Genomic DNA, 20,984 nt, shown 5'->3' with positions numbered 1-20,984 from the left:
CTAAATCCACTGCACATATTAAATGGGTTTTATGTCCATATTCCTTCTCAAATAAACATTTCTAAGCTCATTGAGGTTCAGATTCATTTTTGATATGCCATTTATTAAACTAAAGATGCAGAGTTAATGTCATAAATGGAAAAACAGATCTCTTCTGAGCTTCATTAATCAAACTTAACGGCTTTATCTTTATCACTTGGTGCAAAGCAGCACCTGCAGCTAAAGGAATTTGGCTGCAGGCCAGTCAAAGTATGAAGCAAAGAGTTTGAGCCAGGTTTTCATAACTATGGGTGACAACTCAGTGAAAACAGTAAGGTCTTCAACATGAATATTCCTGGAGGAAAGAAATTTCTTAACTGTTTGATCAGAGAGCCTATGTTTAAGGAGGCAGTCTTTGTGTGTGTTCCCTTATTTCATGAACACACTTCATTAATAGTAATGAGTGTACACACTACCACAGACACACACACACATACTCTCTCAGTGTGTCTGGAATGGGTGTGAAAGAACAGTTAAAATGACCACCATATGAAATAAAGTTACCACCTAGAATTCGGAAAGTAGCTATTTCCAGGTATTTATTCATGCATTTGATTCAGGTAACATAAATAATTATTATATTTTCAGTTATATGACTAATTGTGTCCGGTAGAAGGGGCCACACTGCTAGTCATCATAAAGGGTGGTGGTCAGTCCATCATTCTGCAACACCTCTTGTCTATATTGATGTGTCAGTGGAACAATGCTGCCAGTGATGGCTATAAGAAGTCCCTCACGCCTGACAGAGAGGCTCTGAAATCCCCCATGGAACAACCTCACAAGAAGCTCAACTAATCATGTGACAGAGTTAAATGAAGTACAACATAGTTCTATGGAACAGAAAGGGTTGAGTAGGTAGATGGGACACCGCAGTGGGGTCATCAGCATGGAGTGAAATGTGTTAACTGAACCCAACGTCTGTTCTCACCAAGGAGTAATGCATGATGGATGCTGAGCTGCTCAAAATTGAGGGACAGAAAATGAAACAAGCAGAAGAAAAAGTTCAAAAGTCAGAGTTCCCTGACAAAGGTTAGTGCAAAAGCTACAATAGACAAGTAAAACTGTCCAGAAACATTTTTTACTAAAACAAAAGATAAGTTAGGCATACAAGACGGAATGTGGAATAAAGTGACACTCTGTTATTTTTATTCTTCCAACCCTCGCTTATGAAAAACAAAAAAGACACTTGAAGTCCGAAGGAATTTAATTGACATATTGCAGAGGCCCCTACTTGCAGTAGACCAACGAGTTATACAGTAATACTATCATGGGAAGGTTTTATTAAACAGATTTTTTAATTTGCTAAAGGAAAGAAAAAGAGCAATAAAAAAATCCAGCTCCTGGATATTTACTCAACTTTGTGCTTTTGTGTTGGGTAGTTACTGAAGCTTCTTTCCTGTGTAATGCAATAAAAAAAAACATTTGATTTCTATTTTAAAAGGAGTTTTGCACATTGGGCATAAAACACTTTGCAAAGCAATTCACATTTTCATTTCAGAACCAGCTTATTCTAATACATTGTTGTAAAAATTCACAATGCAGTAAGAAACATTTTATGGTCACAGCTTGTGATTATCCATGAGCTAGTGATTTGCACAAAACAAATTTGGTATTATGTGACCAGTAATATTTGCACCGTTGAAACAGTAAGAGAGGTGTTTAGTTTCGTCTGGGATTCTTTCCAGGCTGCCCTGCAAGGCCAATGACCCCCCACAAAGCCCATCAAAGTAGTCAACAGCAAGGCTATAAAAGGGTTGTATAAATGGGAAGGTGACATGATGCCGCTTCCCTTGCTAGTGAGCTCCTCTAATTAGCTCCACGGAGAGATTTGTATTTTAGGAGGGGAGATTGTGCTGCATTGTGCTGTGGTGTGGTTTGTAGCATTGGGAGCAGTTTTAATTGTACCCACACTGTGTCCACAGTACTTTATTGACACAAACAGTCCTTATAAGGGTTAATCAATTGTGTTCCTTTGCATTTTGGTGACATCAGGAACTTATACATGGCAATGCCAGGCACTGATTATCACTTCTAAACTGGCCCCACATGAGAGAGTGTGGATGTGTATAAATGCGACTGACTGACTGTCACTATGTTGTGAGTTGTTTTTTGCTTTGAGTTACAATAATTTTGGAATAACCACTCATAATTATACAATGGATTAGATCAGGCCTAATGCTGAATGAGTGAAGGTAACTATTACAGACTTGGATTCAGTGCAGTATTCAGTATGTCATTTTGATGAAACTGTTAGCCTTTGGCATGGATTTAAATGATGACACTGAATATATTGATGAGTGCATGAGCTAAGAGTTTTGCATTTGTTAGGATTAAAAGAGAATTCAGTTGTTGAGCTGGTGTATAAAAACTTTGAAAAATAAAATTAAGAAAAGAAAAAACAAGTCCAGGGCCTTTTGATTTTAGAAGTTTGGGAACAGTCTTGAAGAAAAATGTAGAAATTTACTGGCAATAAACATAGTCAAGCTAACCTGGTGGCTGTGTGATTTTGATATTTGATGCATACTAGGATTACAATACTTTCATATTTTAAGTAATAAAATTGAGCATGACAGTCATTTAACCTAAGTAGATTTCATGCATCCATCCATTTTTCGTTTCAGGGTTATAAAGAGCCAGTCCTTATTCAAAAAGGGCTAGGAACATAGTACCAGTCTAATGCTGAGTGCATTCACTGAAACTAGGCTTATTTAAAGTCATCGATTAATGTAACATATACAGTATATGCCTTTAGGATGTGGTGACAAAGCCAAATTATCTGGAGAAAACTCCACAGAGACACAGACAGAGTTTGGAAGTGCCACACAAGTAGTCAGTGACCGCTGAAAAATAGGGCTCTTGAGTGTGATTTAGCAGCACTAACCATTGTGCTGTAAATGCCAGCCTCTTAAGATATGTATTAAGCAAATATTGTAAGGTGCAACAAGGTGCATAGGAGAAAATATAAAATGCTGTTAAGAGCAGAAGACTAATATGAAGTAATGCACTTAGGATGCCCAAAGCCAAGCATGTTATAATCATCAAGTAGCTGTTGAAAGATATTATTCACTCTCCAGATCACATTAAAATGTTAATTAGACACTTCCTCCTGGTACAGTATAACTACCAACAAGTTTCTACAAGTGATGGCTTTGCCCTTATCAGATCTTCACTACAAGGAGTGGTGTAGCTGCTGGCAAAACAGCTCACGCATGACGTGCAGATTCTTAATTGGCCTTCCATAATTGAGCTGACTCTGCTCTATCTACACCTGCATCTCAAGAAAGTACACGTAGAGGCTGCTTTTACACCGAATCAGACCTTATTGTATACCCATGTCCATCTCAGACAATAGTGCATTACCAAGATCTAGTTCTAATTTAATCAAATTTTTTAATCTCACTAACCTTGGAGTGTTTGTCTGGTAACAAATGATATTATGTAGCTAGGCAAGTCACGATTCTCAATTGCTAGATATGTAACATTGCATAAAATTCTCAAACCTGTTTAATCTATCTGGAGATCATAGTGGGGTGGGGTGGAGTGGAGTGAGGTCAGAGCCTATCCTGGTAATGTGAGGCAGGAAACAGTCCATTTTATTCACACATTAAAACAGGACAGCTTTTTGACTTCCAAATTAAACTAACATGCATGCCTTTAGGGAAGTGATAATAATAACAATACAAATGATAATGATAATAATTCTAGTATCTGTTGTACATAATTGCATCATAAGGTTCCACATACTGAGTCAGAACAATATTAATAGCAATATAACATTGAAAAGAATTCAATAATTAAATTAAACATTTTAAAAAATGTAGAAATAAATACATTCAAATCATGAAAAGGCCAAACAATAAAAGTTTTTTTATTAGATTTTAAACTACTAAGCATAGAAGAATTCCTTAACTGCTGTGGCAAAACATTTTATAATCTCAGAACTTAACGCATTCTCTTCTTCACATATACAATGAACTGAGGGAATGACTAAAATTGAAGCCCGACCCACAATAGGCTGATATGGAGCTAGACAGTCACTAATATATACAGTATTTAGGAACTAAACCATGCAGGCAGGAGCAGCTCCCAAGTCCTTGGGCCCCTGGCCTGACAAAACATCAGGGCGCCTTTCCTTAAACTCTGGTCTAGCAAGCACCAACCTGCCGACATGATCTATGAAAGTGTGTTATTCATCCAAATGCTGATGATTAATTGTATTTATAGAACATCAGACTCAATCTAATAACTTAATTGAACTAGTTGAGTAGATAGCACATATAGTACTACATAACTTGCACAATAATAATTTGCTTTGGCATTAGCATGCTTTAAATGAAAACATGGCAACTTGGGAAAAAATGCTTTGCATTCAATAAAAAAACACAAATACTGTATATCCATGTAATATGCTGTGAACAGCATGAATCTGGCAGTCAATTCTTCCCATAAGCCATCACAAATGTCACAGTCACTATTTCACTCAAACTGAGGCTGTCCTCACTAAACCCGAATGAATGATGCAGAGCTCTGATTTTGCTGGCACTCACAAACTGTCCTTGAAACATTAACTGTTGCACTGGCAGTGAGGGGTGCCTGAGCGATTCTGCAGACCTACAGACATAATGTTTAGGATGAGGTGGGAATTAATAATAAGAAATGCAATGAAACTTATGTAACAAAATGTTGCTAACCCCGTTTCACCCTCCTTGTTTTTGTTTTTGGAAAGCAACATTTCATAATAACAATAGCTGAGACAATTCCTGATTACAAATAAAAAAAAATAACATTTAGAATTGTTCCTCCAGTTAAATGTTTATTCAGTTAAATTAATACTTTCTGGGTTTAAACATGATCAAAGTGATTATTTATTCTTTTTGTGTTGCCAAAAAGGAGTCTCTGTGGTGCATCTCTTTGTTTTCAAAATTATTTTGGACTGGTCTTCGAATATTGTTGTTAGGGAATTAAAGGTGTACTTGAAGTTTAGGGATTGTGACATTTTATTGTATTGTGTAAGACAAAACAGGGGAGTGGTTATTTAATAGTATTAATATTTAATATATACTAATATTTATTTGAATTATTCAATATAAATGTATTAATTATTTTGAGGGGTGGCACAGTGGCTTAGTGGTAGTGCCTGCTGCCTGGCAGTAAGGAGACCAAGGTTCTCATCTCGGGGCCTTCCTGTGTGAAGTTGTCCCCATGTTCAAATGGGTATCCTCTGGGAACTTGGGCTTCCACCCAACAATCCAAAGACATGCAGTTTAGGTGAAATGGTGATCCTAAACTGGCCCTTGTGTGTGCTTGGCATGTGTGCCCTGTGATGGACTGACACCCTGTCCAGGTTTTGTTCCCTGCCTTGTGCCCTAATCTAGCTAGAACAGGCTCCAGCAGCTACAACAATAAAATGTATTTATATAGTATGTTTTCATACAAACAATGTAGCTCAAAGTGCTTTACAAGATGAAATATAAGGAAACAAACAAGATTATGTAATAGCATTATATCTATCCATCCATCCATCCATTTTCTAACCCGCTGAATCTGAATACAGGGTCACGGGGGGTCTGCTGGAGCATTATATCTATCTATTATATAAAAAAAATTTTAGGTTGAGATGTGATAATCTTGGGGTGACACTTTGAAGTCCCGCGAGACTACTTGCACGTCACGCCCTACTTACAAACAATTTCTCAGAGACACTTTAAGGTCCCTGTAGACAAGGAAGTGAGACAAAAGGGCAGCTGCTGTACAGGCTTTTAAATGATTGTCGCGCAGCGCAACATGCAGATAACGCAGCTCGGTAGCAGCAACTGCAAGCCAGCTACTAATTTGTCCGCACCTCCTTAGCGTGCATTCAGCCCCCCCTTCACAACATGAGCGGCAGAGATGTGAAGTGGCGAGCGTGAAGCGCGCCCCTGGAGAGAGGGGTTGGGGGGTGGGCGAGCGAAGAGAGTATGGGGCAAAGCCCTCTAGTAGTATATAAAAAAGAAAAAGGTAAGGTCAAATGGCCAGGAGGACAGAAAAAACAAAAAAAAAAACAGACAAGTTGACCCCCACAACCCTGTTCAGAACAAAACAGGTTAGCAAAAGACTGACTGACTGTCTAATTATTTTGAAGAAAAGATCATTTTCATAATTCAAAATGTTCCAGGAATACTCCCTCTTTCTACACCTTTGAGGTGAATTTCAAATATTGCTTGAAGTCTATAAAAGGTCTGAAAATACTGAAGCAACATTTTGAGTTACATAAAAAAATATAATTTGGTTACATACATATTTTATTGTTTTACTTCTAGATGTACTTAATGTAGAGTTCTCTATTTTTGTGAAATTTTGATTTGTATTGGTTGGGTTCTCTTTTGTTTGTATGGTTTATTGTATAAAACGTTATAAACTTATTTGTAAATAGTGATAAATAACTATTATAACTCACAGGTGCCCCTTGTTTCAAAAACAATAAAACAATAATGTTATAGGCATCAACATTACCTCTGTAATATCCAAACTCAGCCAACTAATATTGGGCAGCACCTAACAGGTCTAAATACAGTAGAAAACACAGTTGAAGGAGATACATAAAATAATATATTAATTCATAAATAAGTTGCCCTACCTTACACATGTTTCTGTTTTACCCAAGAAAACTGGCCTTTCGGGGGCCCAAATTCCTTGCCTGGGTTAAGCTTATTTTCATGAAGGCCCCCTGTACCTTTGGGCCATGGACCTGATCCCAACAGGCCCATTCAGGAATCCATCTATGCATGCAGAGCTTTATTAAACTAATAAAAGAAATATAAAATTAATCCTAATATTCAAACAAAGCCACTGTAGATTCTTAAGACCCAGAGAGATATGCACTACTTTATTTGAGTCTGTCAACATGTCACAACATTTTAAATCATTTTGCAGATTCTCTTCAAATCTTTTGGGCAGGCCAGTATAAAGCACATTAAAATAATCAGTTCTACTAATAACAAAAGCAGCACCAGCTATTCTGCATTGGTATAAGCCAGTAAAGAGCTCACCTTAGTTGCATTATGTAAATGACAAAATGCAGTTTCTGGAACATTGTTTAAATTATTTTTAAAGATTATTTCTAAATTTTTTAGTTGAGAGACTGACGACAGGTCAAGTGAAGCTAAATTAATCTACTTCTGATCTCTGGAAGGAAAACCAAAGTGCCCATAGAAACATTCATCAGAAACAACTTTGAACTACAAAGCCGGCAACTGGGTGGAAGAACAGAACTCAGGATGCAATGTTAATCCACAGTGCGTCCTAGCTGGAAAAGTAAAACAAAAAGCTTATGTGTATGTGCATCTTAAGAGGTTAAAAGTTAAGATCATTTTTAAGTAAAATAACAGTGAGTGTGATCTTGTGGACAACAAAACTAGAAATGTACAGGTCCAAATCTCATCCCTGGCTCATTATGTAGCTCTTAGTCTGCATAAACTGTGCTGGGTTGCTGTCTACTGGGTAGTGCATTATATCAAGAATTCCTTTTATTTTTTTAAATTTGCTAAAAGGCTGTAGAGAGTCAGGTAGCACTGGGGAAAAATCGAAGCAAACAATAGATGGGCAGAAGATAAGCACACTGGACCAGTATACAGTCCACATTCAAATAAATCTGAACATGCTGAGAAGTTGAAAAGAAACTGAGGGGGAAAGTGAACCCAGGTTGGCAGCACTGGCCACTGTTCCACCCTTAGTAAACTTAAAAAACAAAAAAAGAAAAGAAAAATGGTTTTCTGGAAAAGAGCCGTGTTTTTCCCTTGACAAGAGTAATCAAAGTTTCAGAGAATGGCCAAATTGTTTTGTTTTTTTTTTGGTTAATAAACCATGACTAAGACGAGTATTCTAAGACAGAGAAACACGTTCAGAGACCTGGTTTTCCCATAAGCAAATTCAGCACACGTCCCACCCTTGCTTTTGTAAGAGTTTTCCTGGCTAAGCGATTTGCTGTTGAGTGACCAGGCAGTTACTGTTTTTACCAGAGGCACTTCTGATTGACACTTGAAGACAGCTGAACTCTAAAGATTCGAAGTGGACATGCAAAGTAGGGTGACCTGATGACAATATAAAAACAGGATTTTCATTTAAGGAACTATTTTCACAGAGCGACCTGTTGCATTTGGCTGGATTGCTAAAGCATGGTATATCACTTTTGTCATGGTATGTTTAACTATATACATTGAAATTAAAGTACATTTGATTATTATAGGAGTATTATATAGGATCATTTCACTTTGGAACTGAAGACTCGCCTCCCCCTCTCGTTCTCTGATCAAAAATTCTGCCTTCAATTCAAAGGCTCAATTCCATGTGAACAGGCATCCTGTTTGTGGAATTACTCTCATTTTCCAGAGGTTTGTATTCAACAATATCTCAGCATGCATGCGTTTGGCACATTGTGAGCTGAAATGTAGATTATGTGACAAAAGTAACGTGAGATTTTGTTCATAAACATTTTTCACAATGTCTGAGTCTAGGGGTCTGCACTAGTTCGAATCCCGTAAATGCCAGAAGTGACTTGAGCAAGGCCCTTAACCTGCAATTGCTTTGTTCTGCTTATGACGTTAATCTGCATCCAGCCCTGCAAGCAAGTCCTTCTTACTTGCAGGGAAAAACCTCCAGCCACTGTAAAATAAACACACACTGCTCCAGCGTGGTGCTGAGGTGTCACCTGCTGCACTCTGTTCCCAATCCAGGTGGATCATTGTGTGGTGGGTTCAGCAATGTGCTATCAGCGTAAGCTCCCAACCTCCTTGCTGATGTCCAGCTATGGTCAACAAAAGCTACTATTCTGTCATAAATGTTATTGTCTCCGTTCTCCATTGAAACATGAGATCAAAAATCTTCCTCAGCTATTACCTAAACCACATCATTTTTGGGTGGAGATCTACTTTACCGTATTTCACTGACAGGAGTGAAACTAATCTTAGTTTTCTATTGCTGAATTTCATCATTTACAGGATACAAATGGTGGTTTATTTAGAAATACTGAAAACAGACATTCAAGTTTATAATGTCGCTGGTAGTTGATTCCAACTGAATCACCTAAGTAAACAATCCAGCATTTGAGACAAAGAAGATCAATTGTTACTGCAATGTATGGAAGCATTCTAAATTAATAATGAATAGGACAGCTGAGAAAATGCAAAATGTTGTGCTCAATATAATTCTTTTAGCCATATTCATCCAACATATACAGTACATACTTATTTTGAATAATGTAATCAGTAAGTCTCAGTAGTAAATATGAAGTGCACTTTTTGAGATCATATAGGATACTTGATGCTACTACTCTGTGAATATAATAATTCCAAAAACTGTTTTACATATCAGATTACATGGACTCACCTTGAAGACTAAAGTTGACTGTCTCAGAAGCTAAATCCTAGTTTATTTTTGCAATAACAAAACATTAAATTCACAGTATTATTATTATTATTATTATTATTATTAAATTCACAGCATCAAGTGCTTAGCTGGAAGGTACCACATTAGCAACAGCGCCCAGTGTTACCTGGGTAAGTAATTTTAAGCTGTGGTCCTTTTGTCTGCTAGTCTGGTTTCAGTCCCATTCTGGTGTTTCATTTGCTCCGGACCTTAAAACTCATTGTAGCAAAAAGGACCCCCAACAAAGGTACCCCCAGGGTCAAAATGTTGGGCTCCAAAGTTATCTATAGTCTCTTCTTGACAAAGGAACATTGCACCTTAAACATTTGTCAAAATGGTACACCCCTTCAGGGCCTTATATTTCTCAGCAAAGGCTATAGATGAAATTCAACAGGCAAAAACTGACTTTCAGAAATTCAACATGGTTAAACACATCTCACAATGAGCCAAAATAATGTACTCTTAAAAAAAAAGCGGTAATCCAGTCAGAGAATTAAATTATTATCTAAATTGAGAAAAAAATGTTGTACCTGTTCTCTTAGATGAGATCCTGCTTTGGTTGATAGAAAATCTTTTGCGCGTATTCACCCATCAGCCACAGAGCTCTCCTGCTGTATTATTGAAATTAGAGTCGCTGAATTGTGATTAGTGGGCTCATTTCAAAAAAAATGTTAGGGGGCGCAATTAAAACTGTTATGAAAACTCGGGTCGCAAATACTTAAAGGTTGAGAAACGCTGGTTTAACCATTAAAATTGATTAGCATTAGTTATTTGTGAGTTTACAATGGATTGAAGCTTGTTATATTCCTATTTTCTTCCATGTATGTTTTTTTTTTGGTTTTGTATCAACATGATCTGTTACTATGCTTTATTATATTCTTTCTTTTCAATTTTAGATTATAATATGACATAAAACTTGCCTTCTCACCTATATTTCCAGGAAGCCGTCTGTTCCAAAAGGGTGTTTCTAAAGTACCATACTGATGCTCAATTATTCGTAAACTGATCAATTTTTTTCTATGATCTACCCCTCCATTTTTTAGCTAGCTTAACCATTTTAGGGTCACAGGCAGACTGGATAGTGATTTTCAGTCAAAGACGAGTCATATTTCCACTAAAAAACCACACTCGCTTCTATTAAGTCAATGTATTCTTCATTATTCCAGATCTCTCTCTGATATCAACATCTATTTTTCTAATATAACTTGTGGTAGAGTACATACTGGAAAGGAAAACAAGTAGAAGAAAACAAAGACTGCTTATGAAGAAGACTGGCAAATCACTCCTGCTTCCTAAAAATACAATTGATATATTGGAAAACCAGTAATAGATAGATAGATAGATAGATAGATAGATAGATAGATAGATAGATAGATAGATAGATAGATAGATAATGTGAGTTTGTTTAATAAAATGAGATAGCTATCAGGTATGGTATTTACCCCCACACTTCTGAAACACAGTGTATTTTTTCTAGAATTTCTTGGGCAAATTCATAAATTTCAACTCCTGTTATTCCACATAGCTGAGTTCCATTACAGCAGTCACTGCAGAAAGCACTCTTTTAATTAAAGATAAATAAATATCAGCTGTTCTTACCGGGGCATCTATTTTAATGAGTGCAATGTCTGCCTTTTCATCAACATCTTTGATTTTGGCATCGTACGTGGATCCATTCTTCAGCTCCACTTTTACCCGGTGTTTATTAGCCACTACATGTGCATTAGTAACAATGAGGCCATCTTCAGACACCACAAACCCTGAGCCACTCGCTACTGCAACTTCTCGCTTAGAGAATGTCAACCTAAAAAATAGGAAAAGGAAAGATTTATTGAGCCAAATAGGAATTACTGTAGATGCAATATGCTAAAGTGTGCTGTGTGTTAAGAGATGTGTAAGTGATCAGGATACAGATCATCAGGTTAATATGAGGGAAACCTTGACAACACAACTAATTGATTGTCAGGGACCAAAATAAAACATGCTAAGTAACAATGTCAGACAACTTTGTACAAACAAGGAAACATTCCTCGGGGCTGCCAGACAAAACATTCTTTTGAACTCTCAGATGAGAAAACAACAATTTACTATAAGAATGCTTTTTCTCAGTCATACCCTTATCATTGTGCAGTCACATTAACACAATGATATTTGTTAACTGGATACTTCTGGTTATGTGCAGAACACTAAGTACGATCTCAGAAATCAAAACTTTCAAGGACACCCATCTGCTTGCTCATCACTTAAAGCAGGGAGCTCCTGAGAGCACCAGGATTAAAATCCACATACAGAATGACCTTTGTTAAAAGCAGCCATATTAAGTGAGCTGAGATGGCAAATATTTTCTAAACATCTGATTTCACTTCTCAGTTCTCTGTTTTGTATATATTTAACTTTTCTCTTATTTTTACTCTCTAATAAAACACTGTATGGCAATATTGCTTTCACAGATAAATTAACATTTCTCTAATTCCTTATATGATTTGTCTTGTGATTAAGATGGAATACATATTCATATACTTTAAGAGTGGCAGTTGTGTTATGATTTCCAGACAACGACCATCCATACATTTTCTGAGTTGACTCATTCGATTACAGGATTGAAGGGAACTGAAGCCTGTCTAGGCAGCATTGGTCACAGTGGACCACTCAGAGCACTAATTAACACAACACACACATTTTTGGGATGTAGGTAAGTAAATAGAGAACTTGGAATGAACAACAATAATAACTCAAATAAACTGTATTTCACAGATTACTCAGGATTCGGGTAGAAGCCGGATTTGTGCCATTCTTTTTGGATTTGAAAAAACAAAATTATATTTTCTATTTTTTTAAGGAACTACCACGCCGTCCTGCTAAGTATACTGCAAAATATTATTTACAATACTTTAATTGTTTTAATTACTTTAGTAAGCTGCACCACCTGACACTACATTTTGGGAGCACAGATTTGACACCATTGACATGGCAGCCGGAACATATTTGGCTCCTCAATTGGTATGGCCACTTTATTGTCCTAAAAATACATTAAGGGTGTTTTCTTGTGAGAAATTGTTCTTGGCGTGCTTAACACAGTTGCTTTGTGGTCACGTTAATGATAACTGAAAATTAGAACTTGGATTGTTCAGAAGTTGCTTTTCTTGTCTGCTAATAAAAGTGGGTTAAGACGCCAGCTGTAAGATGAGTATGCAGGGCATAGTAATTTTGGCTCCATGATTTGGTGTGGTTTATAGTTAATAATAGTGTTGTACTTGCAAGATTTAATTGTAGGCAAATATTGCTTTCTTGAAAGAAATAATCAATTCTTGAGTAACAGTGATGCACTGGTGACAAGAAGGAATATGATTTTGAATTTGGGTTTAGAAATCTCCAGGGTTCTGATAAGTTGTGGTCAGTTACAAACTGTGTAATTGTCTTTGCAGTGTTAGATGCCATTGCCCCGTGGCAGGAGTCCTATCTAAGAGTGAATTTAAAGCACAATTAAAGTCCCCAGCCATTATAATTTTATGAGTATTCACATTGGGAATGGATGCAAATACGTTTTGGATGAAGTCCCTATCATCCACATTGGGTGCGTAGATATTTATCAAAATTACTTTACAGTTAAATAAATTGCCCATGACAATCACATATCTCCCTTCAGGATCAGATATCACATCTTATACTACAAATGAGATTGTTCTATGTATAAGAATTCCCATTCCTCTAATTTTCTTTGTAAAGCTGGGATGGAATATTTTGCCAGTCCAGCCTAAGTGCAGCTGAAACTGATCCTTGCTTAATAATTGTAAAAATATTATTTTAGCGTTTAGACCTGTTAGGTGAGAGAATACTTTCTCTTTAATTTGTGATTGAGACCTTTAACATTCCATCTCACCAAGTTAAATCAGCAGTAGCTTTTCTTTCATTTTTGAATGCCCCCGCCTAAGCATTAGATCCTCACTTTTTAAAATCTCATTTGTTATTATTGTACCAGTCCACATGAAGCACTGTGAAATAACAGTGAATTGGAGTAAACAATTGTACCGTGTTAATAAAAAGATTTTGTCCCTTTTTAATTTCTGGTATTATTGCAAACATTTAAAAATGAATTTTTCAAGTCTTCAACCAAAATTGAACGCTACATAAAGTGAACAAGAGTAAACAAATAATACATGTACTTCTTATAACGTATCTCATTAACTTATGTAGCACCAACTGATATTGTGTTAAAAAAGTATTTGCTCCCAGTACACTTAACATTAGTTTGCTTTCCCTTTAGCAGCAAAGGCTGCTAAAAATGTTTCCCATAATTCTGTATCAGTCATTCACATTGTTGCAGAGGAATTTTAGTCTAGAGGACATCCAAAGGTGCCAATATCTTTCAATTACACCATATTTACATATATTTACCCTGTCAATACATACAGTGCTGATGTCAAAATACAGTTCCAATAGGAGTGTGTTGTCTTTAAAAAAAAGATACAAAATGTAACAAACCTTGTTTCTCAGGTGTATAAAGCAAGTCATTTTCATTTTAAGATAGCACTTTTAATTACTCGTCCATTTAATATTGCAACGTTTCTGTATCTGTGAGATAACAATGCTAAACACTTAGCATTGCAACATTCTATACTAACACATACAAAACTATTTCATTTTCTTGCTGCTCTGTTTAACACATTCAGAATCTGTGAAACTGTAAGTATAAAAGCCCCTACCTGTGTTCTTCAGCACCTAACAGAGGAATAATTAACTAAAATGACCACAGAGGCTTTTTAGCATGTAATTTAAAACAGTTATAATTGACCATTAGTGACACAGAATCCATCCATCCATTTTCCAATCCAAACACAGGGTTTGCTGGAGCCAGTCCCAGGGCACAAGGCAGGAACCAATCCCGGGCAGGGCGCCAACCCACCACAGGACACACACACTAGGGACAATTTAGAATCACCAATCCATCTAACCTACATGTCTTTGGACTGTAGGAGGAAACCCACGCAGACACAGGGAGAACATGCAAACTCCACACAGGGAGGACCCGGGAAGCGAACCCGAAGCGCTACAACTGCGCCACCGTGCCGCCTGACACAGAATTTAAATGCATAAAAATCCAGAGAAAATCTGGGCTCTCAATTTTTGATTTCACATTCAAGTTCAGGTTTGTTGTCATGTGCACATAATAGCATTGGACTACAGTAGTGACAGTAGTTCAATACCATCCATGGTCAAAAAATATGAATCCATACAGTAAATGCAACTGTTTTTAAGTTTACTGTACTGATGGGGGTGTGAAAGGTCCTGCACTGTTTGTGATAACAGAGCAGTGAGAAAAACAACTGTGCCAGATGGCTAACATCATAAATAAAATGGTACGCCCTGAAGAGAAGCGGTATGTGTGCTAGCAAAATTCTTTCTCTCTATAATGACAGCACAAAATTTAAAATTATTAATATAATACATCAACATGACAATGAACTTAAATTGTTTTTCATATTTAATGAAACAATTTCATTCTGCAGCTTAAAGTAAAGAGACAACCACACTTACTTGCGGTACAGTTCAATATGAACCACAGCTGGAGCAATCTTCTCTACCACATCTGCAATGAAGTTGTATTTGTGCCGCAGGCTGTTAGGGTTTTCTTGACCTGACAAAAAAAAACAAAAAACAGGAATAATAATTTTTTTTTTTGCTTTAGCTGTGACTGAAATGCTAATCTAAACATGCATTTTGCAAAACAGAAAACAGCACGCTGCATGAGCTGTTGTCTCATCTGAACATGTGTTATTGGCAGAGGAATGATATCAAAAAGCAGGAACTCATGTAGTTCTTCTTTTCTACAGCACTGCTGCAATGCACGTCATAAAGCCATTCAGGCCGAACGACCAAATGAAAGTGTGCACTAACCTTAAAGCCGATGTGAGCTGACGTAGAATTTGAATGCATTGCACGTTGAGTTTCATTCTACTCTGTACAAGCGATGATACCAATCCTATAAACACATGAGATCTTAGAAGAATACAGCAACGCAGAACAATGTGACAAAAGTGTTAAGATTAACTGGGGAAACATGTCAACTACACAGTTTTTCAGAAATTAGGGCATTTCATTTTCAAACATTCGGACAGCCCCAGAGATACAGTGGTAACACTTGAGACATTTTTTGATGGCCACTGAAATTTTACAGGTTAAGAGGGATGCAAATTAAACCAAGAGCATCTTCAATTCACATCAAAAAGCACTGTTATTCACCAACCTCAAAGTCGATTATAGGTTGTATGGATCAGATGCACAGGATGCCACATGTAAGTGCATGGGCTCATGCATAGAGAAAGTCCTTAAAACAAAATTTAAAAAATAAAATGGAACAAAGGAACAAAATTTAAAGAATGTCTCTTCGATATCTTTAGCTGGTGGCACATTATATAACTACTATTGGAAGGGATGTCAAACTTGATGATTGTTGTTGCTAATCTTGTTACTTGATGATTTCAAATGGAAAGAGTAGTAGTCGCTGGGGATGACAAATCAGACATTTCCATGAAGGCTTTCCAACATAGTTTCATATTTACAAATTCAGTTTGATTTTGTTGAGGGAAATCACAGACTGGTTGGACTGAATTACTAGTTAAGTCAGACTACAATACAAGAACTACCTCCAGCTCTCTAAGAATATGTAAATGACATTTGCAATTAAAAATAACTGGAAATGTGACCGGGCCACCACTTCTTGCAGTCAACTGATATGAGTTCAAGTCTCTGGGATTATTGTGAGTGACTGAAAACCCCAGAATCATAGTCAGTGGCAGGCAAAAGGTCAAAACCAGGAGATCAAAATAAATTGAGAAAACAAAGCACTGGGACAAAACTAGATGTCAAAGTCAAAAAGAAAACACAAACCTCGTGTTTGGCCTACTAAAAGATCTGGTTTTTATCCAACTGAAGGATACTTCTACTTGCGCTGCAGCCATATTTATACCTGAGGCCTTCATCGACGTGACGAATCATGGTAATGTGATCAATCAAATGCAGTGCATTAATAATAAACAAAACTAAATTAGGTAAACAAAAATAATTTGCATTCTAACACCCCATGACCCATTTTATCTGCATTGCTGGCTTAACATTTGCTGCAGCTATCAAAACACTTCACAGCAGAAAAAGTAAAGCTGCACAAACGCTGACTTGTACTAAAACACACACACAAAGACAGAGCTTACTATCAGAAGAGTTGAACCCGACTAGTCTGGGAAATTAATCTCTGCAGCAGTCATATAATTAAAAATTACAGTCTATAGCTGTCCAGCAAAACTTTTATATTTTAAATGTTTTGTAAAACAGTGATTTTTTTATCATGTAAAACACATACATTACAAATGTAGATGCATATATGAAAATATGTTTTTTAAGAATTCATCTTAAGGGCAACATATCAGGATAGCATTGACATTGCACTGATGCGGTGTTGCAAAACAATGAAGATCAATTTGGGAAAACATAGTAGCTGTCATAATGGTTTATGCAGCATGAGCAGACAATTTCATAAAGACCACTACAAAATGGACATGCCTGAGCATTTGAATACACTCGATGAGAAATGCTGATGCCTAATTTTAGTCACACAGATGAATGTTTAGTTGAGAAGTGTGACCATTTCAGCTGATGTGCTTTATGATCTGATGCTAACTTAGTAGAACTTGTCACTCATATCATAAAGTGCAGCAAACCAGGGTCAAATAAATGGTGCTGGTGCCCCAAGAGTGGAAAAAGCCTAGATGCCTGCAGATTATTGCAGTTCTCACAAACAGCTTGAGTGCATTCTAAAATGTCTCTCCCACACCTCTACTGTCATCTGCAAAAGCAGTCACAGGCAACATCTGTAACAAGATGCTAAACCACAGAATAACACGTATCAAGCAGTTTTCTATAAACACTATCATGATAGATTTGTCACTTATTGTCAGTTGTGGCCATGAGTTTAAATTTGGAAAAAGTAAGTCCATCTATATTAGGCCCCTGAAACCTGGAATTAGGGTGAGGTGGTTTGAGAATGTCATTTAATGAGTTGTCCACCCATTCACCAGTCCTTTTTCAAAACTACACAATCCATTTCAGCATTGGACTCCAGAAGAAACCAATCCTGGAAATGATGGCAATTAGTTTTTCTCTTGGATGAACAATCAACAATGTCTGTGTTATTTCATAAAAATATTAGCAGTTAAAACTGTCCAAATGCAATTCTTTAAGTTAAGTGTTCTTATGTCAAAACCATATCCATCAGCATTGGGCACAAGGTTGGAGCTAACACTAGAAGTGATGCCAGTCTACTATAGGAAGCACTTGTGCATACACTACATCCATTTATGTGAGGTCAGTTTAGAGCCACCATTTATCTTGTTAGCACTGCAAAGATAAGTCAGGACTTTGAAGCTACGAGACAGCATCACTAACACCACTTTCACAGAAATAAGTGTAGCAGATGGTTTTGTATTACCAGCTAATAATCCTGTCTTTCACAGGAATAACTGGCCTCAATGTAAAAAAAGCCAAGAAAATCCCTACGCACTACTGTTAAAAGTGACCATTGTTTCTTTACCCGTAATATTTGCCATCTACAGTATGTGCATTCACAGCTGAACACCTAGAACAGTCAACTGCAAATCACTGGATGCGAGGTAAATAACAGCAGTCAGAAAGTGAAAAGAGTTTTGCAGACATACATAAAAGCTGGATAACATCTGTAATCATTGGCACACTTCATAAAATAAACCAACAAATAAGAATACTTAGTTTTATTGACTCCTTACTAGGAAACAGCTTTATAGTTTGAGCAGGAGACTTGAGTCAAGTGTGGTGTTTGGGGATGGCAAGTGGAGTGACCACCCCAGGCCCCACGTCCACGTGTCCCGTTCGAGCGGATTTGTCAAGTTATATTCTCCAGTTGTATTTTGATAAAGTCCACGTGTTATCTTGTAAAAATTTAGCTGAATACTGTAATGAGAAAATCCGGTGTATGTTAACATTATTTTATTAAATTTGCACGCAAGTTTATACAGTCCACACATACCGGTAACAGCGTTTCACGTAAGCGACCCCGCGTGAGGCCGCCTCTGACTTGGGTTTCATACATAGTAATCCCTCAATAGATGCAGATGTTGTGCAGCTTCACCATAAGTTTTGAAAATATATGAGCTTATATATAGTTAGCTTATAACTAAACAGCCAAAAACAACCATTTCATGGAGCCTTACTATATAGAATAACATTAAATTGCCTACATGTAGTTTTTCTAAACTAGGGCACAAGCAGGTTAAGTAACTTGCGCCGGGTTACAAATTGAGTCAGTGGCAGGGATTGAACCAGCATCCTTATGGCCTTCACTTCAAAGCATTCAAGTATTCCACACTATGCAGACCACAAATGTACGCAGTTTTAAAGTGGTCAGATAAAATACACCAGGAGCAGGTTTTAATTCATACACTCAATTACAATGTGAAAATGTCTTAATTCTTAAAAAGTGGAGAGGTTCAATCAAGTTCAGCAAAGCACAAAATTAACTGGCTTCCCTGATAATGTAGGTTGGGGGGCTTCCTTCTCTACCTTAATGTGCATGTTTACAGATTCCAGGCATTAGGCAGATAGAATTAGATAGGTCAATGATGAAAGTCTGTGTTTCTAAAAGATCCTTCTGAATTTTCATTTGAGAATGATAAGTAGATGTACATCGCTTGAACAGGAGTAGTATGGAGAACCAAAGCTTCTTTCTGCTTTCAATGGTAACTGACTCCACAGAGGGAAAAACAACTTCTGTAAGGTACATTTTCACAGGTAAATTTTATGTTATACCATCCATCCCCTGCAGCTTCGCCCGCATATTAGTGAAACAGGACAGTGAGGAGGGCCCGGCCCAGTTCTCTACCTCTGACGTCAATCTTCCCCCTCTCCTCAGCCTCCAGCTTATGTCTCGGATTAGCACAAATACATCACTCCTGCGAGCAAACTATGATTCTTAGCGCAATGAGAGAAGTCACAAAATCAACTGGAATGTTCAAGCAAATTATAGAAAAAAAAATCTAAATCTGTTAAGTAGTTTTCTCATTCACTAACTAAGAGGAGTTAAGGTTACACCTGAGGCAGACCTGTGAGTGAGGAGGGTTCCCCCCCCCCTTCTCGCAGCCCAATGAGTCTCTCTTAGATTTACGCTTATAAATCGGTAGCACAAATGAACTATGATACTTAGTGCGATGAGAAAGTTGCAAAATCAACAGAATGTTCAAGCAAATTATAGAAAAAACCCAATCTAAATCCGTTAAGTAGTTCTCTCGTGAAAAGCTGACAGCCATACAAACGGATCTAAAGAACTATAAGAAATTTCGTGCTTGGACCACGAAATTTTTAAAACCGTTTCTTAATGAGCACCTATGGGCCAAGGGTAACCTTCATTCCAAATTTCAAGTCCCAAGTCCTCATGATTCGGGAGATTTCGTGATGAGTGAGTCAATGGTATTTGGCTTTTATATATATAGATTACACTTTTTAAAGGGCACGTCATCCTAACTAAAATTAAAAGTACAGAGCAAAGGCAGAATTAACATAACATACCAAAATATTCTGAAACCCATGAGATGACTCTAATCAGGATAGTATATCAAGAATATACCAGATAAACGAAAGAAAAGTGCTGGGGATGGAATCAAATGAAGGTTACTCTGCTGATGGACCTGATAAAACACTGGCACCATATTACAAGTACATTTCTACTGAGACTGAGAACTGGTGGGAAGAACCTGAGAAAAACTTGGCTTCAGGTGTTATTCAATTACAAGCATCATTATCTAAAAACTGAATACAACAAATATGAGAAACAAATGCTTTTGTGCATAAGAATACAACAGCTATGGAAGAATTCATCACATAGTACTTTTTTTGTTTTGTAATACACTTGTTTTAGCTTAGTTTGGCTTAGCTTTTTGTTTCCTTAATATTGTTTTATATGACACTTTAATATTTGCGCATGAGAATATAGGAATTTATGTCCTTTCTTATTAAACAATATTCTGTGCAAGTTTGGCACAAGTTGTTTTTCTTTTAGATTAAAAAGACATTATGCAGACGTATTGCTGTTGGTATAAAGGAGCCCTAGTAACATTTCTTGACACACTTCTGCTGAATAATTTGTTGGTTGAAAGTCCTCAGTGTTAGTGTGTCAGAGAGAAGATGTGCAGCATTGTTCATAATAGCACTCTGTTTTTAATTTTCAATTTTAATTCTCCACTTTTCTACGACCTCCAGGGGGTCCATATCGTGTTCTGTAACTGAGTTTGTGCTTTAAAATTGCTTGTTGATTTGGTGGGTCTCGCTTGAAGTGATATTACCTGCCCAGCACAACACAGTGTAGACAACTGCACTGGTCATCACAAGTGTTATAGAAAATATGTCACTTCCACAATAAAGGAACGTAGCCAACTAAGGAAGAAGAGCCTGCTCTGCCCTTTCTTATATTACTGCTTTGGCAGTTGCCATGTGTTATGCACTTGTATCTGGTTGTGAGCAAA

General features: G+C 37.0%; 1 protein-coding gene across 1 annotated transcript in view; it reads right to left on the bottom strand.

The window, feature by feature from the left end:
* The window catches only part of LOC120539348 (serine protease HTRA1B-like), a 159,476-nt gene that overhangs the window by 79,371 nt on the left and 59,121 nt on the right, over positions 1 to 20,984 (bottom strand). The window contains exons 2-3 of the mRNA XM_039769342.1: positions 14,977 to 15,076; positions 11,041 to 11,245 (exon numbers count right to left, since the gene is read on the bottom strand). Coding sequence (XP_039625276.1) covers positions 11,041 to 11,245; positions 14,977 to 15,076 — 305 coding nt within the window. The remainder of the gene's footprint in view (positions 1 to 11,040; positions 11,246 to 14,976; positions 15,077 to 20,984) is intronic.

The sequence above is a fragment of the Polypterus senegalus genome, chromosome 1 (assembly GCF_016835505.1).
Source record: "Polypterus senegalus isolate Bchr_013 chromosome 1, ASM1683550v1, whole genome shotgun sequence".
NCBI classification, from domain to species: Eukaryota; Metazoa; Chordata; class Cladistia; order Polypteriformes; family Polypteridae; genus Polypterus; species Polypterus senegalus.
This window is presented reverse-complemented; position numbering and strand designations above follow the sequence as displayed.